The sequence below is a fragment of the Seriola dumerili genome, unplaced genomic scaffold (assembly GCF_002260705.1).
Source record: "Seriola dumerili isolate Sdu_G_001 unplaced genomic scaffold, Sdu_1.0 BDQW01000052.1, whole genome shotgun sequence".
In the NCBI taxonomy this organism is placed as follows: Eukaryota; Metazoa; Chordata; class Actinopteri; order Carangiformes; family Carangidae; genus Seriola; species Seriola dumerili.
The window spans coordinates 12,184,539-12,198,385 of record NW_019174307.1 but is presented as its reverse complement, the minus strand read 5'-3'; the positions used below and the strand labels follow the sequence as shown (position 1 = coordinate 12,198,385).

At 39.4% G+C, this 13,847-nt stretch overlaps 1 protein-coding gene across 1 annotated transcript; it reads left to right on the top strand.

The window, feature by feature from the left end:
* The first annotated feature begins 11,325 nt into the window (after positions 1–11,325).
* Positions 11,326–13,523, top strand: evx2 (even-skipped homeobox 2). The gene is made up of 3 exons (XM_022741205.1): positions 11,326–11,719; positions 12,131–12,372; positions 12,909–13,523. The coding sequence occupies exons 1-3, from the start codon at positions 11,326–11,328 to the stop codon at positions 13,521–13,523; spliced, it is 1,251 nt and encodes a 416-aa protein (XP_022596926.1).
* The last annotated feature ends 324 nt before the right edge of the window (positions 13,524–13,847 follow it).

The window sequence follows — 13,847 nt, the reverse complement described above, 5'->3', positions numbered from 1 at the left end:
GGAGCTTCCCTCAAACGTGTCTTGCAAGCCTTTTAGCAACTCCTGAAGAATAAAGGGTAGGTAATTGTTGATTTGTTAATACGGCGTCACGTGATATGCAAAATATGTTGTTCCGCCCCACCCTTGCTCTCAATACTGCAAAGCAATATACTCCATGAGGAAATATTTTGGTATTAGGTGGGTGGAGGATGAAATTAAATTCCAAAGATGCGTGTAGTCTTCTATATTTATACAGGGAAAAAAATGTCAGAGGTATCTGAAGAATATTTGGCTCATATCCATCTCAGTGTCAGCTCTTACTTGAAAGCACGAGCACGGGTTTTATTTTGGTGTTGTGACCTGAAGAATGACAATGTGACTCTGTAGACTCACCCATATAGTTTATAGTACAAGGGTAAATACAGGGCCTTAAATGCACCACGGGAGACCCGAGGCACTGCGTATAGGCTTCATGGGAGAGGCTGCTCCCAGTGCACACTTATACCCATTATAGAATAATTTGGGTTCAAATTGATTTCTTGCAGTGACAGAAAGTCAGCCCATCAAAGCACAATAAAATTCCTTAAAAACAACATGTCCTATGCTACAAACTACTGTACAATGACATTACATGATAGATTATTAGATAGACAGACAGGCAGATGGATATGGAGACGTTCATGGCGAGCAGAAATCCCCTTTTCCCACACGCAATCTCAACAATCTAACATTATCAGCTTCACACAGATAACATTCATGGTAGGTCCACTGTATTTTGCTTCAGGCTATTATATTAGTTACAGTACACTGTGGCCCTGAAGGTGGTGCTTTTCTTGAGCTGCCTCTCCTGTAAACAATATGGCCTATATTCGCCGTCGCCTACAGGCGATGGACTGACGACAACATATGAGAAACATAGAATGAAATACATCCGCATTTCGAAAATGCACATCGACCTTTAAGGAAACAATCTCGCCCAGTGTGAATGAATCCACCATAAGTCGCTCCTCACAACTACTGAATCATTTTTCAAGTATTTTTTTTTTAAGTTCAATAGAAGCCTGCAAGCTTCTGCACACATTTTCTCATATTAAAGTCATATCTGATAGAAATTTAACCTCCTGGTGCAGTTTACGTTGAAATTGTCAATATAAAAAAAGAATTGCTATTTTCCGGAGTGAAGAAAAGGAAAATCCTCTGCGTGGCAGCGCTACAGTGAATCTCCAGTCAAATATTTGCACTTTAAAATTAAAATGAACCGTAACTAGAAGAAGGAAATCTCCCCCTGCTAAATGTTTACACTCCTTCACAGTCAAATTCATTGGATAAATATTGAAACTACTAATCCAAGTCCATTTTTCCAACACTGTCGTGTACATCCAGTACTTTCTTAAATAAATACACTCCTCCTGTGGGGATTTAACAATGTATATCTGGTAAAGTGTTTAACTGCGTGTTTTATAATCAATCATGAGAGCCTCATATTCCTAAAATATTCTGGTAATCTGCTCAAATCAAATTTGATTGTTGTTAGGTGTGTAATGGACTATTTTCGTATTATCAATGGAGGGATTTTTTTTCTGCACACTGTCCCCCTGAAATTTCTCACACACAGGATTGTGAGTGAGTGAGTGAGTGTGTGTGTGTGTGTGTGTGTGTTGGGGGAGGGTGGGGAGTTCAAAAATAAAATACACTGACATTGAAGACTTGGAGCAGTTGTGTTTTTAGTTGACTCTCCAGCATATAGTGGGGACATTGTGTATTTAGTTTTGACTCCTCTCGTTACTGTAACTCCTCACAGACATTAAAGATAATTCTGTATAACCAACACAGGATTTTCATAAATGGGATTCCTTATGACTCCACTTTATCCAGGTTCAAACACAGGATTATTTTTTGTTGCTTTATGACGAGAAAGAAAGTCCGAGGACCCTTCACATAAAAAAAGACCACACTGAGATTTAGATTAGACAGGTTAAGGGTTTAAACCAGACAAGACTCTCAAATATCACTGTATTAAGCAATCATGTGAGCTGTTGCGGCTCTCAGCCAATAGGTGGCAGTACAAGTTCATACACGGTCCCCTGCTGCCATGCTGTCCCTACTCTTCTCATTGTTAGTCAGTATCTTAACTCTGCAATGAAACATCATCAGCAGTTTCACTACCACTCGAGCATGAAGACTGTTTCTGCATACACATAAATAATTAAACAAATAAATTGATTTATTTATTCATTCAAAAGAATTTGAATGAATGACGGCCCACGTGATAATGAAGGCTCTGTTGTGACCTATCATAACATCTGCATTCAAGGACAAGACAAGTACAAAAATTACAGAACCACGCTTTTGTTGCAAATCACTACGTTTGAATGAAAGAAAGAAACACGAGACAGCTGGAAAAAAGCGACAGTTATTTTAAAGATGAAAAAACAGAACATTTCAAATTTAGAAAATGTAGAAAATAAATAGCCTCGGTGTTTAAAATCTAGAATATTTTACTGGAACGGGTCACGAATTAAATGTTGTATAAATATAAGAAATAAAAACAAAGATATTACACAACTAACCAGGCCTACACTTTCTGCAGCGTGAAAACTAATTAAACTCTTTTTAAAAGAGCTTTTTGATCATTTGGATCCGCTTTATTTAGAAAGGGTTTTTTTTCCTAAAAACATCTCTAGGTTATACTCAAAAGTTTGAATGATGAATTTAATATTCAGGCACAACTATAAAATATATAAAAACACGTCTAAATCGCGTGTAGCCGCCTCCTATAAAACACAGGGAGCATTAGGCTATGAATGAAATTTAAAACATTTCTCTATTTCTTTTTTTTTTTTAAATTACATCAAAAAATTTGTGACAAACAAATGAATGCGAACTGAAAATGGGAAATAAACACAATCGTTTCATCGTAAACTTACTGATAGAATATGTCTGGTAAATTACACTGCAGGTCATTTTCATCTGTTTTGCTAAACGATCATTTCTCCTCAAAACGCGGTGTTGTTAGTGACTGAAGAGCGTCACATTTTCTCTAAAGAAGAAACATTTTCTCATTTGAAAAAAAAAAAAAAAAGATTAAAATGCTGAAGTTTATATTTGTGGCATCCAGGCTTACAGTTTTGCTACGTACAGACTACATGCTCCAGAAGTATGGACAGACTGCAACAATCAGAAAACTACAAGAAGTTTTAGTGTTGAGTTTTGGTGCCATTTACTGCTCCTCTCTTCGTCCTTCATGTTTAGAGTGTCAGGAGCCAAACTGAGGAGCTTCAGTCTGCCTGTTTTCCCAGGCCCTTTGAAGGAAGCTATCCGCCGTCTATTGTCCTTGGTAATAAACTTGCTGCTTCCCTCGTTCAAGTTCTCTGGGCTGAGAAAAAAAAAAAAAAAAAAAGCATTGCCTTCAATCTTCCAAGTGTTGAAATCTCAACAGATTATTGAGCCAGTGGCAGTCGAAGTGTGTTTCACACAGGATGTGGATTTTAAACTTAGATTTCTCTACTCTCCTGGTGTCAAGTGTGGAGAGGTTTCAGAGGAAAAAAAACACACTCGTTTGGTGAGAGGGAGATAAATATCTAATGATTTTCTGGGCCCTGTATTCTTGTCCTTTTGGCGCTGAGGGAACATGTGAAACTCCTGAACGTCTTTCAAGCAGATCGAGTGACAGGTAAGAGACCTACCGACGGTGCTGTAGAGGATTTTACAGACCGTTTCTCAGTAAAGTTTCATTCTTGAAACCGCGAAACTAAAACTTTGTTTTAAAGGGAATAGGGAATAGGGCTAAAGGGAATCCGACCAGTTAACGACGGCATCGAAACGGAATCACTTCAAAAACAAATCAGGTGTGTCGACACAAAAATCAAGAGTTTTTACCTGAGAGAAACTGGTGGGTTTGAAACTTTAAAATTAAACCGCGTGGATGTTTTCACGGTGCCTTAATAAGTATTTCATGTAAGTATTACTTCATAAGTATTTCAGTATTAGTATGCTGTTCCTAATAAAGTGCTTGGTGAGTATATAACTTGATATAATCATGTGTGAATTCATGTCGCCTGAGTTCTGCGGCAAAGAAGTTCAAACTAAAATTGGATGTTGTAGTTTGTCCACTGCTCCATCCCGCCTTGCTTTGTCTCCCTCCCATCTCCCTAACAGCAGCAGAAACTGAGCTTTATTCATAGAAATAAGATTTGAACCAATGCAAGTAAAAATCTGATGAATCTGCAGTGTGGAGACAGTTTGAAGAAGAAGGAAAGAAATCAGCTTCACTGTGAACAAGCTGTAACGTCTAATTATATTCACCGAGTGAAACATTTCCTTAAAATAGCTCCTTACATATAAGCTATACCGCAGACTAAATCATATGTTTATTAACGTTCACATTTTCAGGAAACATGCCTATATTTCAACGTTGGTTGCATTGGCTAATTGCTTTTTGATGCAGTTCGGGGGGTTTGTATGAATGTCGGCTGGAATTAAAATCAGGCTCATGTTGAACTTAAATGATCCCAATACAACGATAACATTTTCAAATGTGGTTTCCAATGTTTGTGTAAGCGTCAATAATCAGAAGCGAGGCTAAAATCTGAATCGAGTATGAAAATAATCAAGTTAATCATTCCTGTCAAAACTATATAAAACTGCTCAGTCATTTCTAATTACGTACATTGGCACATTACTGCTATTTTTCGCTCCCCACTCATTCTTAGTTTGTATCTGCTCAGGTTGAGTAAAGCATCTTCCCACCAAAAGGGACATCTCTAGCCTATAGATTTAAATTGGGAACACAATTTCCACCTAAATGACAGATCAGAGAAAAGAGAAAATGTCAGCTAAAAGTAAAGTTAAAATAAGCGTTACACAAACATCAGTGATGATTATGAATTTAACAAAGAGACTGGAAACCAAACTCCTTTTTTGGCACAAAACTATCGCATTTTCCTGTTGCAATGACTCGTTTATAAATAGCAGCATCTTTAAAGCGCAGTTTCAAACTGTGAATAATGTCTCTGGAACTGTTACCACTGATTCTGTTGGAAAGAAATTCATTTTATACCTTCCAGACAAGCTTCTTCAACCAACTACCATGTCAACCTAAAAGTTACAGCGACAACAAAAGGGCTTAAACAGCCCCGCACCAAACTGTGCACATTCGAGGTGTTTGTTAATCTTACTCAGTGCTGCAATAATACGATTCAACTCTTTTCTGATCCTTTTGTATTAAAGGGAGAAAGTGTTTTTCAGACATGGTACTGTCCTGTTGCTCAGTCGTTTGCATTCACAAGAAGGCGCCACTAGATGGAGCTCTCAGTTAAGGAAAGACGTCTGCAGTCAATGTAAAAGGCCAACTATGAAAGTGGCAAAAAGCAACAGCGGTGAACACAGAGACATTTGATTAGTGAGTTGGTTGCGGGCTAAGTTTTGGATCAGAAGCACAGACCTACACATGGGCCCCAGACTCCACTAAACACTACCCCAGCACATTTATGATTGATCTGGAAACTATCATCAGCTGGAGGCAGAAAACACCACACTGTTATTTAAATGTGTAGAGACCTATATGTATAAGATAAAGTAATATAGGCCACGACTTGGCTTTGTTAAAGTTAAAGCAGATGCACATCAACATTGGTTTAAAAGAACTGAGGATACAAAGTGTTACAAACCCCTTTGGCATGTGAATTGTTTCAAAGCATAATGACCCTTCTCTTAAACCTGCTTTCAGATGGCTTTTTTTTTTTTTTTTTTTTAATTTAGCAATAATAAATTCCATGACACAGCTGAAACCTCTCCAGCGTTACTCATGTTTTTCCATTCAGGCTACAGGTCGTGTGTCATCTGGGTATGTTGTACATTTATTTCTTGTTTCTGCTGCAGCTGTTAACTGTAAAGGAATTGCTCATGTCTCATTTTCTTTTTTGTTGGAGTTTTAAAGAGGATGGAGTCTAATTTAGAAGTGACCATGAGTCAAAGGGGTCATGGATCATGTAACAGGATGTAAAAGATTAGAAGTACACCAAGTATGTAGGTATAATAAACGGATAAAACATGCAAAAGTTTTTTAATTTTCTCTCATACTGTGCTTCTAATTTCTCTTCCTCACCTCTGATTTGTATATTGTGTCACAGTGACACAACAGAGATTATCACTGCAGCACCGGGTCAGTTCCCTCCTGCATAGTGTTCACGGCAGCTCATACCAAACGCACAGCTGCTGCTGCATAACCTGTTAACAGAGGAAGCCACACTCGCCAAGTACTTTTATTAGGAACACCTTTACACCTGCTTACGGTAGGGCTACAGTAACTCAGATAACGGCTTTTTTTTACGACTGTGGTGAGCAGGAAAGCAATCCCAGAATGAACAACGTGTTGACCCTTTGGGGCGGATGGGCTACAACATTAGAAGAACATGTCAGGTTCCACACCTGTCAGCCAGGAAGCAGAAATGAAAGACTGCAGTGGGAACAGGATCACCAAAACTGGACACTTGAAGACAGGAAAAAACAAAAAACAAAAAACAAAAAAACATAGCCCGGTCTGATGAATCTGGATTTCTGCTGAGGCGGCAGATGGTGGGATCAGAATTTAGAGTCAACAGCATGAATACATGGACTCCACCTGCCTTGTGGCGTAATGGCGTGGGGAATGTTGTCTTGGCACACTTTGGGCCCCTTAATACCAATCAACTGTGGTTTGAATGCCACATTGTATTGTTGCTGAGCATGTGCATCCCTTTTATGGCCACAATTTACCATCTTCGAAAGGCCACTTCCAGAATGATAATGCACCATGGAACAAAGCAAAAGTCACCAGATCTGAATCCAGTAGTAAACCTTTGGGATGTGGTAGAACAAGAGATTGGCAGCATGAACACGCAGCTGACAAATCTGCAGAAATGATGTGATGTAATCATGTCAACACGGAGGAGAATCTCAAAGGAATGTTTCCAACATCTGGTTGAATCCATGCCACAAAGAACAAAGACTGTCTTCAGAGCTGCTGTTTCTACTCAGTATTAGTATGCTGTTCCTAATAAAGTGCTACACTAATTCATGTTGCCTGAGTTCTGCGGCAAAGAAGTTCAAACTAACATTGGATGTTGTAGTTTATCCACCGCTCCATCCTGCCTTGATTTGTCTCCCTCCCATCTCCCTAACAGGAGCAGAAACTGAGCTTAATTCATCAAAATAAGATATGAACCATGAATGAAACAATACTTGTAAATGAATGCAATTAGCTGCTTAAAAATGTCTGGAAGTCAGTTGCTAATAAAGTCAAAATTGCTCATTTACATCTTTCTCATCAGAACAAAAGCTAAAAAATCATTTTATTATGGTTTCAGCAGCATTATCTGTCCATTATCTCCCTTCACTCAACTTTAAACTGAATTAAACCATCGTGGTTGTTGCAGACTTGACTGGATATTTTTGGTGTCATCAGAAATATATGAACTGATCATCTGCAATTGGTGAGTAATTAAAGTGAGTAAATTAGTTAGATTTCTATTTAACTGGTAGGGACTGGTAGGGGTCTCTGTGTGAACGCAGCCCTTCAGAGAGGTGAGTTCCACCTGAAGCAAGTGCTTTAAAATGCAGTTCCTCTAATGGCCTCCAGAGGAATGCTTAGTCCAACAAAACTGACTGTATTGAGGTGTCTGGGACACATCCATCATGTTATTATGAAGTTGCTTTTTTGCTGATTTGCATGACTTGTTTACAACCTTGACAATACAGATGTTGCTATTGTTGTCAAACACAGATTTACAGAGCTGTACTTACAGAGGAATTAATGAAATGAAATAAAATGAAATCATATGTATACTTATACTTTGGATCCACACTTTACTGTGAAATCTATCCAGCTTTACAGCCTGTGGTGTTTTATATATTTGTTTATACAGAATCATGTTTTTAATACAGTATGTTTGACAGTTTTATCATATTTTACAATAAAAAAAATCACCATTATGATCAACACTGGCCCTTTGGGTGTTAATCACATGGCTTTCAATAAGTTAGAATCTGGCTCATTTCATTTTTCATGTCACATATGTAACAAATTACAGCCCTTTTCCTCCCCCCTTGACTTTATTACCCATGAGTGAAGAGACAAGTTATATATACAAGTTAGAGACTTGCCCTACCCCCAACTGCAGGTGTATATTTGTAGGCCCAAACTTTTCTTAACGCATAGAGGTCCGTTCAATGTGTTATTGTGCAATAGTGCAACTGCACACTTGAACTGAAGAGCATGAGTAACACATCTGTGTCATGAATCTGAAGAACAGCTTGAGAGCCACTTCAAGTCATCCACATGAAACACTTGATGTCCAAGTATTATGTAGCAGCAGAGAGAGGGGAACACATCTACATTTACTCATTTTGCAGACGTCTTTATCCAAAGCAACTTACAAATGAGGCAATTTGGGGTTCGGTGTCTTGCCCAAGGACGCTTCGGCAGGCGGACAGGAGGAGCTGGGGATTGAACCGCCAACCCTGCAATCAGCGGACGTGAGCCATAGCCAACCAGAGTGCAGCACTAATCTGGTGAGTGATGGCTGGGCCATTGGGATTACAGTTACACTAAAAGGTATTCTTCCCCTGACACAACGCATCTTTCCCGCAACAGATATTCTGAGTCATCATACAACTACAGTTGTAACTAATAATATTAACAGAGGCTCTGTTTTATTCCAGTCTCCCAGTAAGTCATGACAGTGTGACAATGAGCCAACATGAACAACACCAGAACCCTGAAACTGAAGCAGATTAAAAAAATTCAGCCATCAGTAATTTGATTATTTACACTTGTGCTTTTCCCAATGTGACTCGTCTAAATGTCTTCTGTAATAAAAAAAAGGAATGTCATCCAATTTCAGTTTTTAAAATAAGGAAAACTCAAACTTGAACAGTGAATATGTAAACAATGACTTTAGAAATCTAATAATCAAACAGAAAAGACAACAGTGCTCATACTGTACACTAATGCTGAGATAGCAGTGAAAAATGAACACTTGTTTTTTTAATGAAACAAAGCTGCCAGGCAAAGACCAGATTAACTACTTTACTTTTTTTTCTGCCTATAGCTGCTGGCCAAGACAGGAGCTGAGCAGAAAAGTGAGATTTGGACTATATCATGATCCAGAAGTCAAAGACAGATTTCCAAAAGTCAAAGATTACACAACTCAGAAACTTGCAGTGTAAGATTATCCTTTTAAGATGAAACTCTATTCATAGGAATATTCATCAGCTGCACAATTAATCCACTAAATGTATGCAAATTACCTAATTATATTAAACGTAAATTCCCAAAGCTCTTAGAGAGGAGAAGTGTCTTACTTAAACATATGTTTTTTTTTATTCAGAAAAGTAAAGAAAACAGTGTGTTCACTTACAAAGTGATGGGTGCATTTAAATTCAGTATTATTTAGCAAAAATGTTATTAATTGGTGTTATCACAGAGGATGTAAAACACGCTTCTCCTTAGTAAGTAGTCTTACATTGTTTTTTCTTTTCTAAACAAATGATTGAGTGAGCTGAAATATATTATAATTAGCTCCATGGATTGTGCAGTTATTAAGATTTAAGCCACACTGCTACCTTTGCTCTGATATAAACATCATATTCCTCACCAGTATTACATATCTTTGGCTCTGCAGCAGCTTCCAGCTCCTCTAAAATTGTTTTCCAGTAGCCTCATTAAAATATCTATTTCTATCATCCATGTCTTTATTGCCATGTACACACATTTTCTGTGGAGATGTTCCCAGAGTGCTCAGGTCAGACACAAGTCATGACATCAGGTAAAAGCCCACAACAGCCATTCAACTGCCAATATCAGTGACAGCAATTAATATTAAATCCTGCAGGAGGCGCCAGAGGACGCACAGAGGATAATCTAATGGCGCCTTTACAGTCATTTCACATCGAGAAACCAGGAGTCCATGCATGGGTGTTATGTCTTTACATATCGAGTCTCCGTTAGAATTAATCTGCAGCATAGCAAACATGTAGCAGTTATTTCTAATAAATACCCAAAATACCACGCAGCTAACAGAGGGGTTGACACAGAGAGTGACAGACACTGAAGGGGAGGGGGAAAGGGGGGGGGGAAAGGGGGGGGGGGGTGATTTTGTATTATTTTCAAAAGAATGATAAAAGATTGTGTTAAAATATATATAGATTCAAGTATAAGCTCTTAAATCTGAGTAATTCGTTTAAATTCAACATCAAAGTCAAATGAAAAGACAGGAACCGTGTAAAGAAATAACTGACACTTAAAATTACAACGGGAACAAATCATTGTTTACATTTAAAAAGGTTACTGACATGCTGTAGTGACTTTAAAAAGAAGATGTCTTAACAAACAGGCTACTTCTCTATGCATTAAAGCACACATAACTGTGTGCTATTGTCTGGAAATGTGTGATAATGTGGGCATTATCACCACATCAAAATGTGTCTTTGACGACTAAAGACCTGAGTGGAACAAAATCCAAAAAAGAAGAAAAATATAAACTCCTCTTAAAATAAAAAAAATAAAAAAATAAAAAAATCAACATGGTTTCAAATACTCAAAAAAATATGTAGTTTTAATCTTTTATCACAAACTTGCACGTTAATGTTAATGCACTTCACATTCTGGTAAAGCCGAAGAAATGGCAAAAAAAAAAAAAAAGAGAAATAAATAAAAGAGGAAAGATTAGAGAGGGGGAGGGCGAACAGAGAGGAGGGAAACAATAGAGAATCAAAGCATAATAATATTCCTAAATGAAGAGGGAAATGCTGCACCGCTCATTTTATTAATCAGACTGTCAATTTCACCCAAGAGGCCAAACCCAAGAGCAATCTAAAACAGACTCAGATCAACCCAGGGACAAGCGCCTCGCTCCTCACTCCTCTCTTCCTCTCCACTTGGATATTATTCGTCTGACCGAAGGCCGCCTCCATCATCAAGTGACAGCCCTCTCCTATTTATTTGCTTATAAACCTGTTACAATAAATGATCATTGGAGCAACGTCAGCCGAGCATTTTAACAACGAACAGCAGCCACTTTTGATGAATGACATTTTGCTGCTGTGGGGAGGATGCACGGCTCATTTTGAGCAGTCGCTCGTCGATTGCATTCAGATTCTTTCATTTTAGCGTCTTGCTTATAAAAAGCTTTAGAGACAGTTATTTAGAGACAGTTGCTGAGTTGCATGCGGATTTAGCTCCGACACAACTCATTGGTGCTCCAGCCCCCTGGACAAGTGTTGTGTGCGCGCGCGTGTGTGTGTGTGTGTTGTTCTTTTTTTTTTTTTTTTTCTTTTTTTTCTTCCTTCCTCGTCTTGCACAGCTTAATGATGGAGAGGATAAGAAAAGAGATGATATTGATGGAGAGAGGTCTGCACAGTCCCGTCGCAGGGAAGAGGCTCGCAGACACGCCTGGAAATTCAGTGCTGGAGGCCCTGGAAAACTCTCAGCACAGCGGACGGCTGAGCCCGAGAATAACTTCGGCTTCTCTCCATGGAAATCTTGGGGACATCCCGACGAAGGGCAAGTTTGAAATTGACAGTCTTTTCGGTACACACCACGGCAGTGAGAATACCTCCTCGGCGGAAATTTCATCGTCAGAAAGCAGGAAGAAAATGAGCCTTTACTCCGAAGTTTCGCAAGAATCAGACATTAACAGTGATGTGGAGGTGGGATGCCCAGCGCATCGCTCCCCGAGCCAGCACAAGGAAAACAACAAAGGTAAGATTTCATTTTAGTCACTATTACCCTTATTTTTATTTATCTGATCATATTTTGAACGTAATACAGCGGTTATTATTATTATTATTATTATTATCATCACTAGGCATATTATTAGGTTACTCCTTCTCTCCATCTAAAAACAGAACTACATTATTATTATTCTCTTTATCATCATTATTTCAAAATATTGATATATTAAATGTATAATAATAATGATAATAATAATAATAATGATGATAATAACATATGATTAGCTAATAAAAATTATTTGTCCCGACTGAAATTTTACATCAGCCGCAGTTTTATTATTATTTATATCAGGCTGTCAGATATATACTGCAGGCCGACACACAAGTCTATATTCTTTTAATAATATCAGTGACAATCTGTTTGTTTTTTTATTTGTAGGTTTTTCAGACAGTAATTCGGGATCTTCAAACACAAGCTCAAACTCCCTCGCGAACATGAACGGTAATTCAACGGGAGGATCAAACAATTCAAACACCGACCAAGTCAGAAGGTATCGGACTGCTTTCACCAGGGAACAGATCGGACGCCTGGAAAAGGAGTTTTACAGGGAAAATTACGTTTCCAGGCCGAGAAGATGTGAATTAGCCGCAGCGCTGAATCTGCCCGAGACTACAATTAAGGTAGAGCACGGATTTATCTTCATTATTCCTGTCCACCTTGTGTGCTGCTGTGTGTGCATGTGTTTGTTCAGAGAAAGAAACGATGCAGGCATAAAAAGCACCTGATAATAACACTGCTCTGAAAATACAGTCAACACAATCACTTCTGCTCATGAGATGCTGCAGTGTGATATTTTCATTTCAACTTGTACACAAAATAACGCTTTTATATTCTGATCCCATTGGATGTTTATCAATTCAACCGCTGTGTTGATTAATTGCATAGGTTACTTAAAAAAAACAATTAGCCTACTTCAAAATTGCAAAAATATTTTCAGTGACTTGTTTTAGGTAATTGTTAGATTTTAACTGGAGCAGCACGCGGGAACAGGTTGTTTTCATGTGCAATGGTCATTTGTAAGAAATATTTCACGTGCTAGCAGGAGTCAGTGTCTGTGCTGAGCAGACGCTGAGCCTCTCTCTTCAGAGGTCTAAATTTAGAGCTGGGGAACAACATGGCAGCTTCAATATGGGCCTTGTTTTGACTCTGTGTGCAGGTGTGGTTCCAGAACAGGCGGATGAAGGATAAAAGGCAGCGTTTGGCGATGTCCTGGCCCCATCCAGCAGACCCCAGCTTCTACACTTACATGATGACGCACGCGGCAGCTACAGGAAGTCTACCTTACCCTTTCCACTCGCACATGCCTCTACATTACTACCCGCACGTCGGTGTCACGGCAGCAGCAGCCGCGGCCGCCGCCACCGGTGCAGCCTCGTCACCTTTCGCCACTTCCATCCGCCCCCTCGATACCTTCCGAGCGCTCTCCCACCCTTACTCACGGCCAGAGCTTCTCTGCAGCTTCAGGCACCCGGGACTCTACCAGTCACCCGCAGGCCTGAACAGCTCCGCGGCGGCATCAGCGGCCGCGGCGGCTGCGGCAGCGGCTGCGGCGGTCAGCGCGCCGTCAGCCACCGGGCCTTGTTCGTGTCTGAGCTGCCACAGCAGCCAGGCGGCGAGCGCGCTGGGCTCCAGGAGCGCCAGCGCTGACTTTACCTGCACAGCTTCGGGGCAACGATCCGAGAGTGGATTTTTGCCGTATTCTGCTGCTGTTCTCAGCAAGACCTCAGTCCCGTCACCAGACCAACGAGAAGAAACTTCACTTAACAGATAACTCATCACACAAGCCTACACGACCGTTTCTTATTTTTGCTCTAGTCCTACTTTAGGGGATAGGCCTACTTTAAATATCACACTTGGGTAAAGCATTCCTTTCTTAGACAGCACTGTAAACACACACACAAACACACACATACATACACACACATTCACACACACACACACACACACACACAGACAAACACGAAGATTAATTTCTAAAAGTCTGATTCAAGCTCCAAAAAAACTCTTTATAACGAAAAAGACATGAATAGCTAAGCACCGAAATTTTTGCAACTCAGAAAAAATACTTTTCTAAAAACCTCGTGCCCTTGTGTTT

What these genes read in the sequence shown, in the direction of transcription:
- evx2 (XM_022741205.1), top strand. Translation starts at nt 11,326, where the DNA reads ATGATGGAGAGGATAAGAAAAGAGATGATATTGATGGAGAGAGGTCTG. An exon ending in GCACAAGGAAAACAACAAAG is followed by an intron (nt 11,720 to 12,130) that starts GTAAGATTTCAT and finishes TTTTATTTGTAG; the next exon opens with GTTTTTCAGACAGTAATTCG. An exon ending in TGCCCGAGACTACAATTAAG is followed by an intron (nt 12,373 to 12,908) that starts GTAGAGCACGGA and finishes CTCTGTGTGCAG; the next exon opens with GTGTGGTTCCAGAACAGGCG.